The 24,176-nt window shown below is 44.6% G+C and overlaps 1 protein-coding gene across 3 annotated transcripts in view; it reads left to right on the top strand.

Moving 5' to 3' along the window:
- LOC110495793 (uncharacterized) overlaps nt 1–24,176 on the top strand; it is a 62,201-nt gene that overhangs the window by 31,758 nt on the left and 6,267 nt on the right. For 2 of the 3 annotated variants that reach the window (XM_021571223.3, XM_021571222.3), the window contains exons 4-9: nt 7,570–7,754; nt 9,106–9,246; nt 10,152–10,244; nt 11,161–11,230; nt 11,588–11,691; nt 12,014–22,343. In XM_021571223.3, coding sequence (XP_021426898.3) covers nt 7,570–7,754; nt 9,106–9,246; nt 10,152–10,244; nt 11,161–11,230; nt 11,588–11,691; nt 12,014–22,343 — 10,923 coding nt within the window. Of the gene's footprint in view, nt 1–3,584; nt 3,977–7,569; nt 7,755–9,105; nt 9,247–10,151; nt 10,245–11,160; nt 11,231–11,587; nt 11,692–12,013; nt 22,344–24,176 lie in introns of those variants that run through there. The other variant, XM_021571225.3, reaches the window with a different exon arrangement.

The raw sequence follows: 24,176 nt of genomic DNA, 5'->3' as shown, positions 1-24,176 counted from the left end.
AAACAGCCTTTCAAAATAATAGTACTTCCTGGTTGGATTTTCCTCTGGCTTTCACCGGCCATATCAGTTCTGTTATACTCACAGACATTATTTTAACCGTTTTGGAAACTTTGGAGTGTTTTCTATCCAAATGTACTAATTATATGCATATCCTAGCTTCTGGGCCTGAGTAGCAGGCAGTTTAATTTGGGCACGCTTTTCATCCAAAATTCCGAATGCTGCCACCTACCCTAGTGAAGTTAACCAGCCCTAAATCACTGTGGTAGCTAAAGTTGGAAGACACTGTGGCCTTTGCGGACCGGTGTTGGTGTGAGTGATGAGGGTTTGTGAGAGCTGACCGATTGACAGTGTCATGTCAGTGACAGCATCATGTGATTTCCAGCTCACAGTGAGTGACAGAGGGGGTAAAGGAGCTGTTTGTCCAAAGCCACCGTGTTAAATAAAGACCTGTGAACGACACACTGCAATTTGTGCTTTAAACAAGCACTCACCTCACCTCCGAACCAGCATGCTTTTGTCTTTTAAATAGACAACCGTGGTTACAATATCTCCCTTTTGTATATCCCAGTGGATTCTGGGTCTGGTTCATATAGCCCACACCCGTGGGTACAAACAACACAATATTTTTTAAATGGGATGTCATATTCACAATTGTAGTGATAATATTTTATAATATCAGGGGATACGCTTCGTTGAGAGAAGCACCACTTAATTTTTGTTAAACTAGGCAATTTATTCGGGGGATTTTACCCATGAAGGTTATTGGAGGAGATTTTAGCCTCAGGAAAATCGAAGCTGCAGTCACTCAGATTGACACGTAACGATCCACAGTGTTTCTCTTAGGGCTTCTCTAAATGGCAAAAGTTAACTTCCTCCCATTAACTTCCATTAAGCACAATACTCAAACAGAACCAGAGGGCTAGGGTGCTTTGAGGGACAACAGTCTCTACCTAGACAGGCAGCACACACAAAAAACTGTGATTATCTATTGTCTAAACAGTGACCTGAAAATAAGCCTTGCCAGAGAATTTGATCTACTATGATTTATCAAAAAAAGTTTCCAGAATTTGTGAAATGCGTTCATTATTAACCCTTTGAAAGCCTGCAGGCCTTAGCTAGCTGATAAAGCGCCAGGGGATGTTGTCTATGACATCAGATATTCTGGGCGAATTTGTTTACACTCCAGGAACAGGAAATCCATGTGCAATTTCAGAGGGATTATCAGCACGGAACAGGTTCCTACAGCAGAGATAAGCAGACTTTTCTTTAGTTGATGCACTGCTATGTCTGACTCTGGGGGTACATTTTGCACCAGAGGAGGCTGGTGGAAGGAGCTATAGGAGGAAGGTATCATTGTAATGACTGGAATGGAATTTATGGAATGGAGTCAAGCATGTGTTTTCCATGTGTTTGATACTGTTCCATTAATTCCATTCCAGCCATTACAATGAGCCCGTCCTCCTATAGCTCCTCCCAATTGCCTCCTATAGTACACACTGCAGGGCAGAAAACAACAATCACTGCTATCTTTTTGAATTTAGTGAGCTTTACAATACCTGGAGGTTTCCTGAACAGAACCAGGAGTACCCTGGGTAGAATGTCAAGATACATCAGGGTCTGCACATTGGTGCCTTGAGCGAGCTAATGCTAATCAGTCTTTGATAAATGGCCCGAATGAGAGAAGTTAGCGTGGTGAAGCTACTCTCACAAGGTCAATGGCTTAAGGAGGGGGCTAGCTCTTGTTGGGCAAAGTTTACTCTCCTCTTTCATGCCGTCTCCCTTTCTCTTTCTGCAGGTTAGTGAGAACGTTACAGAGGGTCAAAGACCATATCCCCAAAACATGCTAACCTCTTCGCCATTACCAATAACAGCGAAGTTTAGCATGTCTTGGGTGTATGACCTTTGACACTCTGTAGCTGTCTCACTCATCATTAGTAATCATTCATTCAGGATTATCTGTAATCATTGTAGCATCCACATTAATGCAGTCGTGTTTAGAAACAGATTATATTCGTATTTACAATAAAAGGGACTTCAAAATGAAACAATGCACTATTTACCATGCATTTCTATTAGACACAAAATAATCTGAAACGCAACCAAAACTAAATGCAAATGCGTCCAACGGGTTTGTAGAGTCATTGCGTGCTAGGAACACGGGACCAAATACTACGCCTTTGAATTTATTGATAAGAATCTTCAATGGTGTCAATCATTTTGACCTCAACCTTCATTTTTTTTTTAGAGCACACCATATAGCTCAGTATTTGAATGATTTATTTTATACAGTCCTTATTGCTCATCTTTATCAAGGGTGTCAATCATTTTGGACCCCACTATATTTAAACACTGGTTTGGTGCTGGAGATGATGAATATGAGGTTGAAAAGCGGCGGAATTGCCTTTTAACTGCGACATGATGTCAGTTCAATTATGAATTATTGAATGATACTTCTTGCATGTCACGTAAAGGGTCAAGTTTCCAGTCATCAAAATTGATGTGTGTTCTTAAGATAGAGTCCTTAATTGAAACAATAACAAAACACACTCCCCGTCCCTGTTTAGCTAAAAAGCTAAGTAATGGTTCTGGAGAAATTTAACCACTCAAATTCATGATATCAAATATTTTGATTTAACCATGTTTTGAATCTCTACAGTGTTTGTTCACATTTATGTTGTTTTCTAAACATTGGAGTAAAGCAAGCTATTTTGAGTTCTGATGGAGTGTGACAGTTGAAAATAAGCTCCTGAGGCGTTTATAAGATATTCTTCAAGAACCAATGGGAATCATTAAGTCCAAAAATGGATCTAGCAACTAAGGACTCAAACTTTAAGGCATGCACTTATGTAACTGTTCCTGGAGATGTTTTCAATGATTCCCAGAACACATGTGGCTTTAATAATAATAATAATAGATGTATTTTATATAGCGCTTTTCATTACAAAGAGAATCTCAAACACGCTGTAAAAACAAACAAAACGAATGTGGAGATCTGGCAGGTGTTGGGCGATGTTCTTCCATCTTCAGGTGATAAGGTGCTGTTCAGCCAGGCAGTTCAGAAAGGCTGGGCAGTAACTTAAGGGGAGGGAGCTTCGATGGCACAAAGAGGGATCAGCGTCACTCAGTTACTTAGAGAGGCCCGGTACCACAAACAAACACACACACACACACACACACTAAGATATTTGAGGGATTGTTGTAAATTCCCTGATCAGGGCCAGCTATGACAGGCGGCTCTGTTGTGGTCTCAGAGGGGACTCCTGCCCATCTGGTATCCCTGTTCTCCATCTGGGCCCGGGCAGCCAAGGGAGATCCCTGAACCTCAGGTATCTGCCCTTTACTCAGTCCCCTTCACTTTCTACCTTTCATTTCTGGCATGTAAAAAGTCCTGCTGTCTGTGGCTCTTAAAAGGGAGCCTAGGGTGGTTTCACACATTTCATCATCAAAGATATTAAAAGAATGGTGAATCATCATTGTCAATATTTCTGGATTTGGGGACCTGCATGAGGTTATTTGAGTTGGTCCTCTCATTGGGTTGATTAGCCCCCACCCCTTCGTCTTTTCCCCTCCTCTCGGAGAAATTAGGGATGCGGGTCTGGTTTCGAGGTCTCAGTGCAGGACGTCTGTTCCGTTAGGTCCGTGTGACTTAAGGTAAAAGGCATGTAGGGTACCTCATCTAAAAAAAGCCCCCCTACCCCTCCTGAGCTCTGTCTTTTAGGAAGGGGGGGCATCTAAAATAAAATCAGCTGTCACTGTCCACTAGGCCCCACAGAGCTGAGCTGATCGCAACACTGCTGGAGCCGGTCTCCAACCCTCATTAAATCACCTCCCAGGTTTTTTTTTAGTTTCCTCTGGTAACGGCTGGGCAAAAGGACCCTGCTGCTGTCTCCCAGGGGATTTCAAGGCCCTTCAACATTATCTGTGGGATTGTATTGTCGAGGTACACGGTCGTGCTAAAGGCATAGAGAGCATTACAGTAAGTAAGCCAGTCTTTACAACCTTCATAGCCTTTCAGTGTGTTACAATACTCTGCATGTAAAGGTGGACTGACATTCATTGTCATGTGATTGATTTGAGTGAGAACACAAAGACACTTAGAGATACGTGGAGAGAGAGAGATACTATATGTACTGGATGAATGAGAGGCTGAATGGTAAATTGACTGTGTTGACAGTAGATTGCCTTTTCAGCTTTATACAGCTTTTGGTTGCGTGTAGTATACGACTAGGTTGTTTTACCATGTAAAACAGGCCTGGAATTACAGCAAGAGTCTTCTAAATGTGTTCCAGAAGTATAGAGTTGTCAGATGAAGCTGATTGTGCTGGTGACCGAGGTGTCGATGGTTCAAATCCCCGAGGTATCTATGTGAGGGATCTGTTGATGTGCCTTTAAGCAAGGCACTTGACCCTAGTTGCTCCTGTAAGACGCTCTGGACAAGAGCGTCTGCTAAATTAATCACATGTAAAATTGCAAAAGGAAGCATGATTCCACGAGGATGTGGGATTAGGCATGCATGAAGTCAGCTTGGTTTTTCCGATCTGATATGACTTAGCTATTTCGCCTGGAGTGCTCTCCGACTGTGAGCGTACTCAGTAGAAACATTGTGACCAAGTGCTTGAGGCTGATCCAGTGGTCTCTTTGATCCATTTGCGGCCCCAATATAGCCACTGAGCCATGCGTACCCACACATACTGTCTCCCACATAGACTTTTCCTGACGCCCACCCTCCACCTTCAACCAGCCACCTGCCGCCTCAACCTCCCCCTCCTATCCGTAGAGCCAGATGAAGGCACCGCTGCCCCGCATATCAGAGATTAAGACTTAACACTCAAGGAAGAGAACAAGAGCCACCCATCCCTGCCATGTGGAGTTGGTGAAAACACACTGTTGACTAATCATACAGTAGGTGGCCTTCCGTGGAAGGGGAATTAATATAGGAAAATAAAATGAGTGAAAGCACCTCTGCTTTTAAGATAGCAATGTCGAAACGCAAACAGATGGTAATCTGCTGGAAGTTTATGGCATTTTACCCAGTAAGCCATTTGTAAACGTTATAATCATTGAAATCGGTTGATATCGCTAATTAAACAGAGGAACGCACAAGTGATGTAGAGGAAAAAGCTTTTAGGCTTCTGGAGAAATGTTGCTCTTTTGAGATGTCCTTGTGTTTGACCTCTCTCTCTCTCCTTCCCTTCATCCCTCTTTCTCTAACTGTGATACAAAAAAAATGAGGATTTATTTTGCGACTCTCATTGAATTGGTTTAGTCAAGTTTTTATGGCATCAGAACGCTTGTATGTCTTTTTGTCTTACTGACAGCCCAGGGCCCAGTTTCCCGATAGCATTGTAATTTAGGATTAGGATTGTTTAAAATATGCTTCTTTCCTACACGGTCCGAAGATGTAGCACGCGTTTCCCTACAATGGCTGAAGATGTAACACACGTTTCCCAAAACACCACGCAGAGAGAACGGTCACTAAGTGCGTCGTTAGAGCATGTGCCAATACTGATAGGATCAAAAGGAAGGGAGCGCTGCTCTCGGATCAGCTTTCTACATTAAAATCTTTCCTTAACATTAGAATTAGTTCACAATACTGACGGCGGATCAGCTCCTAGAGAGATATTACCAACTACGGCTACAAATATTAAGGTGGCTTATTCTAATTACCGGAGATCTGCTCTGTATAAAGTGATGCGGGAACGCAAAAAAAAAGCCTCTAACAATGTACTTTGCTGTTCTACGAGTGGTCCGAGGCAGGCGTTAGATTACAAACATTTTCAAGTCCAACATTAATAATGGTTTTGGGAAACAGCTCTGAGATTTAACGATGCTCCTACGAAGGTTCTAACGGTTAATTTAGCCTTAGGTGTGGTACGCACCTATCCCCAGTGATAAATGAGGACATTATCCCACGTTCGCTGTGTTAAACGAGTGTCAGGTTTCAGGTGATCTCAGGTGTAGGGTATCTGACCTGTATTTATAGTCAAGAGTGGGTAAAACCCACATTTATTTTTGGACATGGCTGTGCTGGTGTGTCATCCTCTAGCTATCTCTCTCGGCAGCGCAGGGTGATTGGTTAACACTAACACGCCCGCCATAGCAGGAGGATCTAAAAATGGTGGTTTAAGGGAACGTGCTTTCATCACATGGTAGCCAATTCAAGTGATTGGCTCCTGTGAGAAATCATGTGCGTTTATGAGACGAATATATACCTTGGCCCTGTTTCAATAGACTTGAAGTAGGGAGCATGTTTGACTTGTGTCATCCGGTCAGACAACCAGTCAATTCCAGGAATAGGAAATCAAACCGGCAGATAGTAACACATGTATTCATAGGACTTTCTGACAGGCATTAGGACGACTAGCTCTTCTCCATAGGGGTATATGCGCACGGTATGTACCAGGCAAAGAATAGCTTTATATCGCTAATAGTAGTAGCTGAGATACCATTGGAACAGTTCCTTAAAATATACCAGTTCTATCCATGTGCTTCTGTTTTGGCTACGATCCCTGCCCCAGTATGTGGAACAGCAGAGAAAATCAACGTAGGAATGTCAATGTGTACTACATAACACAATTACCATTTCCATCCGTGTCCTCTTTGATCTCAATGCATTATAACCCCGGCAGAATCAACATGCTAAAAGCCTTGAGGTCCAGTGTGGGTGTTAGAGAGATCCTCAGTGGAGTCATCTCACTGGCTTAATGATGCCTTATAGCGTAGCAGAGTCAACCATAAATCAATACTTGACACTAATTGGACGTCTATAGGGATGTACCGTACTAACCGCTAATCAGTGTGTGCGTCCAATTTGTGTGTGTGTGTGCGTGTGATGTTAGAGCAGTCCTGTTTGATTGATGAGTGTGACTCGCTTCAGTTTCATGACAACATCCTTTGTGAATCCCCATTGTCATAGTCTATGGCTATCTATAGAGGGGTCATGTACGAAACATGTGAGGGGACGTGGTCCTGGAACAAGCCAGACGGAGGAGTGAAGCTAACTTGGATGGCAGAAGAGATGAGTGGAGGCTGCTGAGGGGAGGACGGCTCACAGTAACCGCTGGATGGAATGGCATAAACTACATGGAAACCACGTTTGTGTTTGGTACCATTCCATTGACTCCGTTCCAGCCATTATTATGGGCCGTCCTCCCCACAGCAGCCTCCACTGGTAGAGGTTTTCACTGTTGTCTCTGTGTCGCAGTTACATCATGGCCCTGTCCTTAACAATAGGATGTAGCTAGCACAACTCTTTCCCAATACGTCCTGTTAAAATGTCATCCATTGTCATGTCAACAAGTATCTCTTGAAAGTATCTATTCTGTTTGTACATGTTTTATTTTATTTGACCATAAGTCTATTGGCACCACAAAATGGTGAACATCACTGGGAAAAGTTGAAAAGTTGACTCATAACCGATCTGACTTTTACGTAAACCATGGATTCACTGTAAATCAATGGTAAGAGCGAATGCGGCAATTCGCGTGACAAACGGATTCGGCTCGTTCCGTGCATAAACTGCATTCTCATGTCCTGGAGAGTAAACTCCATGTCTGTTGCGTTTTGCAGCTGCGGGCAGCGCGGGTGGAACCAGGTCAGGACGTCCTGAGGAAAGGGAAGGGGTGGTGAGTCAGAGGAAAGGAGACGGAGGAGCGCCCACCAGCGAGGAGCCGGAGTCCGTGTCACTAAAGGAACGTATGGCCATGTATCAAGCTGCCGTGTCCAAGAAGGAGGCCAGCAGCTCATCCGCCACGGTAAGGGGATACTTCCACAAGGACGTAAAGAGAGATGGAGGGAAAAACACTCCAAGGGTAATAACTAGACAGGCTGATAAGCAGGCAGGACAGGAAGACAGACACTATACCTTCAAACACACACATTGAAACACACACACGGTATAACTGCCAGTGCATCCCATTTTAATGGACATTATTAACAGAACATTTTCACATATGTCCAAATATGACGCATTCTCAAAACGTTTCGACACAGACATCCATGACCACGCAAATCTGCTGTGTAAAATAAAATAAAAAAACAAAAAAGAGCTTTACATGCCTGGTTCATCAGAGTAAAGAAACACCTCTCCGAAAGCAGCTTAGACTTTGTCCAACCTGTAATTGAAAACGAGGGCATGTATTAAGCCGAGGCCATTAATTCAACTCAGTCTGTGGACTGAAGCCATCGGAGCCGCAGCCTTTTAGCCTTTTCCTATTCTCAGCGGTTCACTATTATTCACTATTATACGGCTTCTCTTCCCTGGTCTGTTGCCTTCCATTCAGCTTCTCTATACCCAGGTCACTGTTATCTGATTGGAACTGAAAGGAACGTCAGGAAGACGTTTTTGTATTTCCAAGCCTTTTTATACTGAGAAGCCTCATGGATAGAAATAATTCCTCTTTTGTCATAACGAAACCCAGTGTTGAATATTCCTGGACACGACAAAGATCTTCCAGCAACCACATATTCCAGGACCCTCTGTCCACACAGTAACGTGTACAATTCTGAAGACAAGTAGTGGGATATCAACATTCATCATGTATCATTTACTTTTACATTCAGTACTGAATAATGATACCAATGTTGATTTGCATTGAGGCCATCAGTGTAATTTGTCGGTGCCACTGCGGTGACCTCCGTTGATCCCAGTGTCACGGCCCATGGGGAGGCTGCTGACAGCTGGCGGTGGGAGGCTGGGCTGTAGGGTTACTGAACACTATGAGGGGTAACAGACAGAATCTGGACCAGAATTATCCATCCATACCTTTACAGCTACTGTCTGCATACGCCACTAAAACATAGCTTGATACTGTTATGCCGTGTTGCACTAGTTAGTTTGATTTGACTTGGTGTCACAGATGTTTGGGATCTCCAATTGTGTGGGGAGACTTGCAAATGTCATGAGGTCCAAGTCATAACTCCCTACTGTATTTAGGGAAAGTAGTCCAGTCCTGTGGAATATGCTGCTCACTTATGCCCCCTTCAGGACGTCCCAGGAACTATCACTTCTGCATTAACTACCACTGTACCCCTGAAGATACTCTTCTGAGAGCCCTTTGCATGGAGAGGACTTGAACGAATGATGCCTATGTCTTCTCTTCATAGGTTATGGAGGAGTCTGAAGCCTGTTCTCTGCCAGGGGGTCTGGCCAGCGTGAAGAAACAGTTTGAGAGCCAGGAGTACGCCTCATCCTCCCAGTCCCAGACCAGCGTTACTCAGGTCCACGTAGAAAAGAGATCCGTGCAGGTACTGGCAACTAAACAGGCAAGGCATAAGCCATACATAGAAATCCTTCATTCTTATTTATTTATATTGCACTGGGGCTGTGGTGGGATGTGGAGTAGTGGGTTTTGTTGTGCGGCTCAGGTAATGGGGTCCACATGCTGTTTTGTTTTGCTGTATGGCAAGTTGTACAGCAACAACATATGATATACCAGACCTGGTCTCAGGGAGCCAGTACTATTCTGACATGTATGCTTCTACGCTCTACATTTTTGAAAACATTTATTTGATTTAACCTTCATGTAACTAGGCAAGTCAGTTAAGAACAAATTCTTATTTTCAATGACGGCCGAGGTACAATGCCAGGGAGAGAAAGTCCAATTACAAGTATTCCATTTCTAAAAACCTATTTGAGGTGCATTTGGTGTATTTTCATTTTACTTCAGAGATTTTCCACCTCTATTTGTCACTCACTCTCTCCTTAAGTTACTGTCTAATAGAATTCTGGCATTACTATTCTCACGGGGAGAGCTCTGCAATTGACAGGAAATAATGTATTATGTACAACAGATGGATTTTCCAGTAAGCTTTGCTCTCTGAACATTCATATTTTTCCCCTCCTGCTGCTAAATATGGTCTGCTGTCAGGGGGAAACACAATACTGCTGTGTGTTTGTGACTGCTAGCTACAATGTGTGTGTGTTAAAGTGTTTGCGTGCGAGTGTGTTGCTTGCAACCTGTCAGCGACAGGAACAGACGCCAGTCGAGCGGGTTTGTGACAAAATACTGTATGCCACCCTCATCTAAAGTACCCATGTAAAACAGAACCGGCCTAAACCACACCCACCGGCATCTGGAGACATTTGTGTTTGTGAATCATAAATATGTAGGCCTAGTGTGTGAACGGTCTGTGTGTGGTCTTTCTGACAGGAGGTGTCCAGCTCACAGGAGGTGACAGTGAGGAGCAGTGTCAGAGAGGTCATTCCCACCACTCAGCAAGTGGCCTACTTCCATGACCAGGAGGTATTACACACTCATGCTTTATTACAATACATTACTTACCTGGTATTTACCAATTAATTCAGATCATTACTCAACTTTTCTCTCTCATATATATATATATATTTTAATTAGTCTTTATATTCAGTTGGACCCTTAACCCTGCAACTGTGCAGTCTCAAACTAAGCCTATTTCTCACAAACGCATATTGAGCCCATCCCGGAGCCTGCTAGGCCGCTTCCCATCATTTTAGTGCACATCTACTCAATATGTTAGCTGTCCCCGCACCTGCCCCAACATCTATAATTAAGTGTACGTTAATAATTGTGCAACGGGTGTTGTCGGAAGGATGAGACCAAGGCGCAGTGTTCTTTGAGTTCCACATAATTGAATAATGAAGTGACACTTTTAGGAAAAACAAAACAAAGAATACAACCACCGAACAGCTTCGTTGTGCCAACTACCTGCACACAACCGAAAGAACAAGATCCCACACTGAAGGGGGGGGGGGGGAGCTATCTAAGTATGATTCCCAATCAGAGACAACGATAGACAGCTGTCCCTGATTGAGAACCATACCTGGCCAAACACAAAGAAATAGAAAACATAGAAACATGAACATAGAATGCCCACCCTAGTCACACCCTGGCCTAACCAAAATAGAGAATAAAAACCTCTCTATGGCCAGGGCGTGACAAATTGTAACACTTTTTGTTTCTCATGTCACTTTATTTGTTTTCCAAAGTATTCCTACACAGAGTAAAGTAAAAAAATATATATATATAAATGCAGGGCTAAATTAACCTTACGTGGTAAGACAAATTCTGTTTTCATTGTGAATTTATTCCACTTACACACCCTTTCTGTTGTCTGTGTGTGAAGGAAATCAATTTGAAGAATTGCCTATTGTGCTCACCACTTGCCTCCATCTCACTGCAGGTGACTCATGATCAAAGAGTTCAACAAAGCAACGCGGCCTCCAGTTATGAAAACCATTATGATGAAACAGGTAGCTTATAATACTATTCATATTTGAATGTTTGGCTTTTTTGATCACAGCCTAGAGTGTATGCTGTATAGTAATGTATTTTGAAAAGGATTATTCTCCAAGCCAAAATTACAGATGAGGTGCGGAATTTAATTGTGTTGCAGATGATTTTCTATCAGAAATTCAGTGCATGGCTGCAAATTAAATCAAGGCATAGGAAGGTAAAAAAAATATTGCAACTGGGAATAGGGTAATCGATGCCACTTTCGGAATTGGAAATGGTAGGTTTTAAAGACACAATTTTAGTTTCCTCCAAACCAACTGGGCTTCAAACTGAGACTCGTTTAATGAGACAACTGCTTCCTGTTTCTATTTCAGTTAAGGTCATAGGAGGAGAGGACTTACCAAAGGTCTCCACTCAGGCTTTGAAGCAGCAGTATGAGAAGACGATCGAACAGGCCACGCCGGGCAAGCAAATTAAGGTAATGATGCAGTCTGTTTATCTACGTGGCCATTATAGTGTGTCTATAGACGATGCCATGATATCAACATCAAAGCAGGGGAATTCACTTTGAGTACTGAGTACATTGGATGACGTGAGAATGGGATGAGCTTAAAAAGCACAAACTTATGACAGTTGTTATTATTGTTGTGTAAAAACAAACATATTCAGAGATGTCATTATCTGCTTAAATCTACTCGATGGGTTATTCTGCTATACTGTCCTCTTTTCCATTTCTCTATCACTTCATATTCTGACTGCAAGTACCACTGTCCTTCTTTCCATCAATCATAAAACCATAGATTGATCTGGATTACAACCAGTTTCAATGGGCACCGGTAAACCAGTCCTCCTCAGTAGCAGCTAGCTATGAAAGTTTGTCCACTGTGAAACAGTCATCCAGGGCTTCAGCAGCAACGAGCTATGAAATCTCATCCACTATGAGGACAGGGGCTGTCTCTTCATCTACCGCTGCCTCAGCCTCATCCAATATCAGGACAGGGGCTGTCTCTTCATCTACCGCTGCCTCAGCCTCATCCAATATCAGGACAGGGGCTGTCTCTTCCTCTACCCCTGCCTTAGCCTCATCCAATATGAGGACAGGGGTTGTCTCTTCATCTACAGCTGCCTCAGTCTCATCCAATATCAGGACAGGGGCTGTCTCTTCCTCTACCCCTGCCTTAGCCTCATCCAATATGAGGACAGGGGCTGTCTCTTCCTCTACCGCTGCCTCATCCAATATCAGGACAATGGCTGTCTCTTCCTCTACCGCTGCCTCAGCCTCATCCATGGATTATGAGACCATGGAGCACTTCCCTCCTCCACCCACTGAACTACTGCCCCAGGAGGTCCCCGAGTGCTGTGACTCTCTCCCGCCTCAGGAGCAGGCTGGCCAACAGAGATACATCTTCAACAAAGAGCAGTACTCCAAGCAGAGGAACCTCAATGAGCTGAAGCGCCTGTACAAGCACATGCACCCAGAGGTTCGGAGGACCATGGAGAAGGATTACTTCACCGACGTCACGGAGATCGAGCAGTCACAGCTGGATAGTGAAGATGAGATGACCGGGGAAGTCCAGCAGGCTTGCTATGTGTTTGAGAACAGTGGTGGGGATGAATGTATGAGCCCTGAGGGAGATTACCTGGAGTGGGATGAGATCCTTAAAGGGGAGGTGCAGTCCATGCGCTGGATGTTTGAGAATAAGCCGCTGGATACCATTAAAGATGACACCCCAGATGAGGATGATGAAGTGAAGAACATTGCTGAGCAGGAAATCATTGCAGGAAGTGATGTCAAATACACAGCATGGATGTTTGAGACCCAGCCCATGGATGCGCTGCGTGCAGACACCCCAGAATCCACTGTACAGACAGGAAAATTGACCGAGCTAGCGAGAGGAGATGTACGAACAGCCACCTATCTTTTCGAGACCCAGCCACTGGATTGTCTGAATAAATTCTACCAGGAGGATGAGCAAGCCTTGGAGGTTGTCTTCACTAAAGATATCACAGGAGGGGACGTGAAAACGGCCAGGTATCTGTTTGAAACTCAACACTTGGATTCCCTCAGCCACACAGAGACCATTGAGGAGAGCCACTTCTTGAACCTGAAGTCAGAGCTTGAGGAGATCAAAGGGGAAGTGAAGACAACCACACGGATGTTTGAGACCCAGCCCATGTGTGTCATCAGGGGCGACTCTGGAAATATACTGGAGATCACCGCCATCCGCAGGGAGGAGATGGAGAAAGGAGACGTGAAGACCTCCCGCTGGCTCTTTGAGACCCAGCCTCTGGACATGATCAACAAAGACCCTGCCAAGGTGAAGCTGATCTGTGGAGTCTCCATGGAGGACAACTCCCAGGGAGGCGTGAACCGGGGGAGGTGGCTGTTCGAGACAAAGACACTGGACTCCATTAAAGACGAGGAATGGCAAAGCATCCGGCAAAAGGAGGAGATTATTGGAGCAGATGTGCGGAAGCACTGCTTGGTTTTCGAGACACAGCAGATGGATACTCTGAAAGACAATGCCAATGTCAGACCTTTACCCTCAGAGGAGATTGTAGGAGGTGATGTCCGATCAGCAAAACATCTGTTTGAGACAGTGCCAATAGAGAACCTGAAGGATCTGGCTGAAGTAGGGAAACTTCAGAAGATGGTCGCGTCCGAGGAGGAGAAGGGTGATGTTAGACATCAGAAGTGGGTTTTTGAAAGTCAACCACTTGAAAACATAAGGGAGGAGAAGAAGGAAATGACACGCACTATAAACCTTGAAGAACTTGATAAGGGCGACGTCACAAATCACAAGGAAAGATTTGAAACCTTGGATTTAAGCAGATGTGAGGGGGCACAGAGAATCCAAGTTGAAGGTGTTACTAGTGGGTCTGTGAAATCAAACAAAGTTATTTTTGAATCCACCCCGATGTATGCCATGCAAGACAGCGAGGGACACTACCACGAGGTGAAAACCGTGCGACGTGAGGAGATAGTAAAAGGAGATGTTCGCAGCTGCAGGTGGATGTTTGAAACACATCCTATCGATGAGTTTGAGGAAAGTATCAATAATTTCCAGATTATAAAAGGTATATCAAAGGAGGAGATTGAATCGGGCGATGTCAAGACTGCCAAGTGGTTATTTGAAACTCAACCCCTCGATGGTATTAAACATTTTAGCAACACTGAAGAAGATGAAACTAAGACAAAGGAGAGTGTTGAAATTGAGAAGGGTGATGTGAAAACCTGCAGGTGGCTGTTCGAGACTCAACCAATGGATAATCTGTATGAGAAAGCAGATAAGGTGAGGAATGAGACTGAGGTTGAGGAGGTCAACAAAGGGGACGTCAAAACATGCACATGGCTCTTTGAGACTCAGAACCTCGATAACATCTGTGACCATTCCGAGTCCGAATCGGAGACCGTTCTCAAAACCTGCACTGTCAAACAAGAGGACGTCCAAGGCAAAGATGTGCATCACGCTCGCTTCCTCTTTGAGACAGAGAACCTGGAGAACCTCACAGGGGAGGAGAGTGGTGCCTTCAGGAGAGTGACTAAGATTGATGTCCAGTCTGGAGATGTGTCTAGGATGAAGTTTCTCTTCCAGAATAGGTCTTCAGACATCATGACCTCAACGTCAGCTGAAACGATGCATAAGCTGAAGACCCTTACGGCGGAGGAAATTCAGAAAGGAAATGTAGTGAACAACATGTGGCTTTTTGAAAACCAACCTATAGACACTATCTGTGAGGTTACAGAGGGAGCCAAGGACACTCGCACCGTAACCGATGTGCTGGGAGGAAACGTTGGTCAAGGACGCTTCGTTTTTGAGACTTACTCTCTCGATAAAATCCAAGAGGAGTCCACCGAGACTGAGATGTCAAAACTCCAGGGCATCACCAGGGATGATATAGAGAAAGGGGATGTGAAAAGCTACACCATGATGTTTGAAAATCAGCCACTGTATGCAATCTGTGACAAAGAGGGCCACTACCATGAAGTTACCACTATGACAAAGGAAGAAATCATGAGCGGAGATGTGGTGGGGGCACGGTGGTTATTTGAGACAAAACCTCTGGATTCAATAAGGGACACAGACGACGTCTATGTCATCAAATCTGTCACTGAGGAGGACGTCCAGAAAGGTGATGTCAGCACGGCCAGGTGGAGGTTCGAAACACAACCTCTTGATGAAATCGCTGAGGACATGAAAGTGTTGACTAAAACAGTTGAAGATATCCAGGGTGGTGATGTGAAGACAAACAAACACCTTTTTGAGACAGATGAACTGTCCCAGAAGTATGTTAGAACTGTTAGCGTGAGTGAGATCCAAAAAGGGGACGTCAGGACTGCCTCGTGGATGTTTGAAACACACAGCATAGATAAGATCCATGGCGAGGGCTCAGAATATGATGAAATGGAGACCGTGACAAAAGAAGAAGTGATGAAAGGAGATGTCAAGCAGTCTGTGTGGCTCTTTGAAAAACAGCCGCTTGACAGCATTAAAGAGTCAGACGGAACAGAGACTGTTGTCACCCGGGAGGAGATCCCACAAGCAGATGTAAAGACAACAACATGGCTTTTTGAAACCACTCCTTTAACCAAATTTAATGAGAACAGTGTAGAAAGAACTGAAATAATGGGGAAGAGCATCAAAGAGACCCTTGAAGAGCTGTATTGTCAGAAAATGGTTGACTCACAAGGGATTCTCATTGAGACGGATGAGATAGGAGATGTCAGAATGGCAAAATATAGACTCTTGAACCAAGATGCTCCAGAAATCCAGAAGGAGGAGGTGATCAGAGGGGATCTGAACAATATCATGATGAACCTCCTAAACAGACGAGAAATGACAGAGAAAGGGATAGTCATAGACCAGGACGAGAGAGGCAACATCAACACAACAGTAAAACAGCTATTCAACCAAGAAAAGGGATTCAATGTTGAGAAGGAGGAAATCCTCAGAGGCGACATTCAAGAGGCCATCAACAACCTATTGAAGGAGGAGGGCTCCTCAAAACGTGGAATTCTGATTCAAGAAGATGAAAAGGGAGATGTGCGAATGACTATATACTCCCTCCTCAATAAGGAAGACGGTGGTGGCATTGAGAAGGAGGATATCATCAAAGGCAATGTCAGTAGGACCCTTCACAGTCTCTTGTCCAACCCAGGGTCAGAGGAATCTAAAAGGATAAGGGTGGAAGACACAGAGAGGGGTAACGTTAGCTTTTACTCCACCTGTATTGAATCTGGGGCACTGGATTACCTCAAACAACTCCAGTTTGAACCTAATGAGGAACAAGAACAGGCGCAGAAGGAACGTATCATTGGCGGCGACGTTATGGAAACCAAAATGACACTAAGGAAGAATCAACAGCAGATTGAACGCACAGTAGCTGAGGACGATATTGTCCCTGGTGATGTCAACAACACAGTGAAGGTGTTCATGATGGAACCTGCTCTCTTGCTGGACAACCTGCAGAAAGAGGAAATTGTCAAGGGAGATCTGAGGGCGGCCCTGGACTCACTGACCAAAACTATTAGCAAGAGAGTTGTGATAGAGAAAGAGGAAGTGGTGAAAGGGGACCTGCACACCACTCTGAGGTCTTTGGAGGAGGCTCAAAACCAAGCCAAGGAAATGGAAAAGCCAGAAATTGTCCGAGGTGATATTCGAGGAGCCCTCCAATCATTAGAGAAGTCGGCGACCACCAAGACTGAGGTAATTGTTGAGGATTTAGTGCCCGGCGATATCAAAGGCACCTTGAAATCACTAGAAGAGGCTAAGCAGGCAGTGAAAGAGATGGAAAAGGAGGAGATTGTAAAGGGAGACATTCATATTGCGCTGAAGGGTTTGCATGAGGCCTCGAGTGAAAAAAAGCTTTACCAGCACCAAGTGAGTGAACAGGGGGACGTGAGAGGCACAATACAGCTGTTACTAGAACCATCCACATCCCCCCGAATGCAACGCAGGGGAAGCACTGAGGGAGATGTGAAGACCTCCATAAAATGCCTATACGAAGGGCAGGGGCAGGACCAGGATGAGGAGCAATCACAGATGGAGAAGGAGGAGGTGATAAAGGGAGATGTTAAAGGAGCCATAAAGAATCTGATGCAGAGAAAAGAATATTCAAATCGGAAAGTACGAAAGTATCCTCCCAGGAAAGCTCCTAGAGCTCATGTGAAAAATCCATTACCCACACAGCAAGTGATGGACCATGAATACTCAGATGTGGCTAAGAATGAGAACGTCACAGTCAATCTAGCTCCTGCTGTGAAAAACCTGTCTCAGAGTCAGAGCAGTAAATCACAGGACACCACACAAAAGCACACTGAGACATACACAGAGAACAAATCAGTGAAGAGTAGCAAGACCCTCACCCAAGAGGAACACTCTATGACAACACAGGTCCAAACAGTAAATATTTTGGAGGACTCACAGCAGGAACATGTAAAAGAACAGACTGAAGTTAAAGAACAGACACAGAGTGTAAAACAGAAAATGCAACCCCCTCCTAAGCACATGATCATAAAGAAGAAAAACCTGACCAATCAGATGACCGATAATACATCAATTAATCAGATGACAGAGATTAAAGCAGCCAATCAGAGGACTGTGAATAAAGCAGCCAATCAGATGACTGGGAATAAAGCAGGCAATCAGATGATTGTGAATAAATCAGCCAATCACATGACTGAGAATAAAGCAGCCAATCAGATGATTGTAAATAAATCAGCCAATCACATGAGTGAGAATAAAGCATCCAATCAGATGAGTGTGAATAAATCAGCCAATCATATAACTGAGAATAAAGCAGGCAATCAGATGATTGTGAATAAATCAGCCAATCATATGACTGAGAATAAAGCAGTCTCAGACATAAATGTGACGAAAGAAACACAGAGAGAAACACAAGTCTCAGACATGAACGTGACAACACAGGTCAAAACAGTCAATATGTCTGAGTCCTCACAGCAGACACATGTTAAAAAACAGGCTGTGAAACAGAGAATACCACCACCCCCTAAACCCATCTTCATAAAGAAGAAAAACATGACCAATCAGATGACTGACAATACATCAACGAATCAGATAACTGAGAATGAAGCAGCCTCAGACATACACGTGATGAAAGAAACACAAAGCACATCTCAAACTAATATTGTTTCAAAGCAAACACAGGAAACAAAAACAATGAAACGGTTGCAAACAACCGTGACAGAACATAAGACCGTTTCACAAAAACACAACGTCAAAAATCTGAATACAAATTTCCGGAACCTGGACGTGAAGAGAAAAGGTATGATAAAGAAAGGGACGCCTGAGATTCATTTCCCTCCTCCTCCCACGTCCCCGCCTCCACCCTCTGAGTCTGAGATGTCTCTTCCTCCCCCGCCCTCACCAGTGGCAGGCAGCCCAATGTCCCTGTCATGCCATAGCCCAATGTTTCCCACATCCCGTCCCCTGATTATGAGACAGGACAGTGACCTTCCGCCTCCACCTCCTCCACCCCCAGCAGAATGCGGGGAGCCTGACTTTTTCCCTTCTCCGCCACCCCCACCCTCCGAGGCAGGGCAAGACTTTCTTCCTCCACCGCCCTCACAGCAAGAGCTAAACTCAATGCCACACCAAGTGCCTACACCACCACCTGGAAAGCCATTTAAAGCTAGGCCTTTATTCAAAATCCCAAAATCTGAGCCACCCAAGAAACCAATACTGGTCAAACCAAAATGGCAGAAAAAGCAAGCAGTACCACCACCGCCTCCTCCACCTCCTCAGCCAATGACAGTTCAGACAGAACATAAAGAGGAAGCAGTAGTCAAGGAAGTCAAGAGTGAAATCGGTTGTAAACAGGTGGAAACTACAAATACTACCAACACACAGGTTCAATCTGATTTTACAGTGTCCATGACTAAAATCACTTCACCAATACCAGTGGCAAAACCACCACAGGAAGAGTTGCCACGACCACCTAAAAAGGTATTCATCCCTCCAATCAAAATACCCCCACCTGCAGAGCCTGTCCCAGTTGCAAAACCTAAACCGTATGCCAGTAAATTCAAAACCCCACTGATGCTTGCAGAGGAAAGGTATCGTGTGCAGAGAGAGGAGGCTGAGAGAAACAAGTCACAAGACACAACTCCTGCCACTTCACGAGTCACATCTCCCACCTCTCCTCCAACTACTATGATGCAAATGATGGGCTCAACCAATGTTGCAAGTGAACAACACTCAGTTGCACACAAAACAGAGCAGTCAAAAGTGACCTCAGAGGTAACACAGGCTGAGGAAACTCAGTTTAAAAGCAAAGTATGCATTTCATCACAAGAGCCGCCCATGAAGAAAGCTCCATCACATATCCCCCTGAGCAAACCTTTGATCTCAGTGGGGGAAAAGACATCAACCTCTGGATCTGGAAATATTTCCTCAAATAAGAAACATATTACCACTGATCAGTCCTCTATGGTCTCTTTTGGGAAAGAACTCGCCTCATCTGTTGCCTCCAGAAAACATCAGGCTGTTTCCACTGGCGAGCATCAGTCTGTTTCAGTCCCTGCTGCTCACCCTCACCATGAGTCCCACATTAAAGTCCATTCTGGCGCTAATGTGATTTCATCCTCAATAGCTGAGCAGCAGAGTGGTATGAATGCTAGCTCACGGTCTATCATCTCCACTCAGAGCATTGTCCAGGAAAATGTACATCTTCAATCCCAATCCGCAGTCACATACGAAGCAGCGGAGGAAAATAATACTGACGCCTCTCTCACACAGAAAGTGAAAAAAAATCCATCTCAGCCCACCAAAATCAAAATTCCAAAAGTGACACCAAATTTCAAGGTGAGAACTGTGAAGTTGCCGAAAGAGAAGAAGGAGGAGAAAAGCGAGGTGGTGGAAAAAGAGCAACGAGCAGTGACGGGTATGGGGACTATTTCTAAGAGTGAGACCAGAGTAGTTCAGGAGAGCACGCAGACGGCCACCAGTAGCTCAGCAAAAAAGGAAGTAAAGGTGGCGACGAATGTGATACAGGAGAAAGCTGAGGAGGTTGAAAAAACTGCAGCTGCCAAGGAAACAAAGCTGGAGATCCAAAGGACGACAAAGGCAAAGCAGAAAGGCATTAAAGTCCCTTTTCCCAAAGAGCCAAAGCTAGTTCCTATGCCAGTAGCTCAAGCTCCAGGGCACTGCCACATATCTGTCTCCCATAGTCAACAGAGCATGCAGGAACAGCACATTCAGAAGCAGGAGCAAGTGATTGTTAATGAGAGAGTAGTTCAACAGAGCTTCCAGAAACAGGAACAGCAGGTTCGCACACAGAAGCAGCAGGTCGAGTCTTTCCAACAACAAGGAGAAGTAAGCAAAATGCAGCACCATCAGGAGAGGTCGAAGGCAGAGTCTACGGCTGTCTCCGTGAACATTGCAGGGAAGGCAGCAGCACAGACAGAAGCAGCTCAATCAATGGCGGAAAGCTCAGCTCAATCAGTGGAGAGCACAGATTCAGAGAAATGTGTAATGGTACAGAAGCTGCTATTTAACATTAAGCAGCTTCATCCAGGGAAAATGGATTCAAACTCAGTGAGGACAATACTTAGTGGGGTCCCTGTCTGGTTGATGAGGGCGGAGGAAAAGCGTGATTTAACACAGGTTGCTGTTCAGCAGAATAAGAAGAAGCTCACAGAGATCATTTTCCACGTGAGAAACCTAGCACAAGCAAAACTTGTAAACTTAGAAGGACAAATGGCAGCCATGGCAAAACAGGATAGAGAACCAGCACCTGCATCATCACCTGCACCACCACCTGCACCAGCATCTGAAAATAAAGGATTTGGAGAAGCAACAGCCAAGATATCTAAAACAAGCATTGGCTCATCAAGAGTCGAAACCCATAAGAAAGTGGTTGAGGAGAAGAAGATCTCTCATGAGAGCAAAAAGCCAGAGCTGACTGAAGTAAAAGGTCCTGATCCCAGAGTTCCCTCTCCTATGCTTGCAACGCGAACACCTTCACCTACCTTCATCAGCATTGAATCAGTGAGGAGAACAGACTCACCCCTCATGGTGACCCCCTCACCTCCTCCGTCATACATGTCTGGTGCCACCCCAACCCCACCACCTCCCCCTCCCCGCACCCCTACCTCTCGGTTCTGTAGGGCCACACCCTCTCCCACCTTGAGCAGCTCAGAGAAGCTAGCCAAGTTGAAGGACACCACTGCGAAGCTCTCTAGGGGCATGACCCCTCCCACACCCATGCCTGAGTTTCTGACCACAGAGCAAGCCTCTGACAGAGAGGATTCCCCAGCGCTGATTGAACCTGAGATCCACATGCAGACACAGGAGATGGAGACTGGGACGACGACTCCGGATGTGGCTGATATGGTTGACTCCATGATGACTGTCAGAGACAAGAAGTTCTTCTTTGAGGAAGCTCAGAAGGCAGAGGTGAGCAGGACATACATGCGGAAGGACCCCATTGAAATCCCGGAGCGCCTGGGTCCAGAGGATCTAGAGGAAGTTCCTGAGGGTGTGAATATAGACATAATGAAAGAGGATCTCCCTAGGCTTGACCTGTCAAAGCTGGTCAATCAATTTGAATCACCACAACCAAAGCTGTTCATCAGAAAAGATCCCATGATCATCACAGATAGACTGGGAAGTGACACTGAAGATCCAGAGGCAGACCCCAAAACGCCAAAAACTGATGAAACACCTGCCTTCAACATCAAGGCCATCAAGAATGCCTTTGACTTGGGTGATCATAATGCTCTCAAAGAAGTGAGAGAGAAACAAGAGGAGAGAGAGAGGAGAGAATCAGAGTCTGCCGAACCGACGGGGCATTCCGAAACAAAGTCCGTCACTGAGGAGTTCTCTGGCATGGATGAATTTGGCAACATAACAAGCGGGGTGAGGAGCGAGACCAGCATGCACTCTGAGAGCCACATGTCCCGCCCCCTCCCTCCCTCCTATGCCGACGTGGTGAAAGGGACGGTTGAAGAGATGGCAGTTCCTGTGAAGGCCGCCACAGAGGACGTACTGAAGAGCTTCAACCAGTCCTGGGCCGAAACAGAGAGTGTGTTCCAGAATCTGGGATTCAGTGTCTCAGAACAGAGGACATCACAGATCGTAACACACCAGCAGGAGACTGTCGTGACGGGTAAACCAACGTTTGGAGCATGAGGGGAGACTAATAGAGAGTGATGGTGTGTTTAACATATTTTTGTGTGAAAGTAAAAAATATTAACAGTGCCTTCAAATTCAGCATTAACGTTTTGCATCTGCACTGTTTTTAATTATGCATCTCCCCTTTGTTGTTCTTCTTCTTTATTCTTATCTGACAGACACTAACACTTCTAAAGCATAATGAATCTAATGGGTACTGGCAGTCTGTTTAGAATGCATTAAAACACAGCAAGAGCGTGCCTCATGATATGCTTGTCTACGGGGGGGGGGGTTGTTTTGTTGATGCCTAAGATACTGTATAGAGCTATTTTTGCAAAAAGGAGCGATGGGAAGTTATGGATTAATGTTTTCATGCTTGTGTGAGGATGTGGTTGCATATTTCTAATTATAAACTGGGTGGTTCGAGCCCTGAATGCTGATTGGCTAATACCTATGGTACATCAGACAGTATACCAAGGGTATGACAAAACATTTGTTTTAACTGCTCTAATTACGTTGGTAACCAGTTTATAATAGCAATAAGGCACCTCAGGGTTTGTAATATATGGCCAATATACCACGGGTAAGGGCTGTGTCCAGGCACTCTACGTTGTGTCATGCTTAAGAACAGCCCTTAGCCGTGGTATATTGGCCATATACCACACCTCCTCAGGCCTTATTGCTTAAGTATACACTACTGTTCAAAAGTTTGGGGTCAATTAGAAATGTCCTTATTTTTAAAAGAAAAGCAAATTTTTTGTCCATTTAACATCCTTTTTTAAATTTAACTAGGCAAGTCAGTTAATAACAAATTCTTATTTTCAAAGACGGCCTAAGAACAGTAGGTTAACTGGGCAGAACAACAGATTTTTACCTTGTCAGCTCGGGATTCGAGTCCAACACTCTAACCACTAGGCTACCTGCCGCCCCGAAATTGATCGGAAATACAGTGCAGACATTGTTAATGTTGTAAATGACTATTGTAGCTGGAAACAGCAGATTGTTTTATGGAATATCTACATAGGAACGTTGTGTTAGCTAATCCAAGTTTATCATTTTAAAGGGCTAATTGATCATTAGAAACCTCTTTTGCAATCATGTTAGCACAGCTGAAAACTGTTGGTCTGATTTAAAGAAGCAATACAACTGGCCTTCTTTAGACTAGTTGAGTATTTTGAGCATCAGTGTTTGTGGGTTAGATTACAGGCTCAAAACAAAGAACTTTCTTCTGAAACTCATCAGTCTATTCTTGTTCTGAGAAATGAAGGCTATTCCATGCGAGAAATTGCCAAGAAACTGAAGATCTCGTACAACGCTGTGTACTACTCCCTTCAGAGAACAGCGCAAACTGTCTCTAACCAGAATAGAAAGAAGAGTGGGAGGCCCCGGTGCACAACTGAGCAAGAGGACAAGTACATTAGAGTGTCTAGTTTGAGAAACAGATGCCTCACAAGTCCTGAACTGGCAGCTTCATTAAATAGTACCTAAGCTACAGGACTGTAGCTAAGCTACAGGACTGTTTTGCTAAGCTACAGGACTGTTTTGCTAGCACAGACTGGAATATGTTCTGGGATTCCTCTGATGGCATTGAGGAGTACACCACATCAGTCATTGGCTTCATCAATTAGTGCATTGATGACGTCGTCCCCACAGTGACCGTACGTACATACCCCAAACAGAAGCCATGGATTACAGGCAGCATACGCACTGAGCTAAATGCTAGGCCTGCTGCTTTCAAGAAGCGGGACTCTAACCTGGAAGCTTATAAGTAATCCAGCTATGTCCTCTGACGAACCATCAAACAGGCAAAGCGTTAATACAGGACTAA

The sequence above is a fragment of the Oncorhynchus mykiss genome, chromosome 18 (assembly GCF_057628025.1).
Source record: "Oncorhynchus mykiss isolate SJ-2025 chromosome 18, ASM5762802v1, whole genome shotgun sequence".
In the NCBI taxonomy this organism is placed as follows: domain Eukaryota; kingdom Metazoa; phylum Chordata; class Actinopteri; order Salmoniformes; family Salmonidae; genus Oncorhynchus; species Oncorhynchus mykiss.
This window is presented reverse-complemented; position numbering and strand designations above follow the sequence as displayed.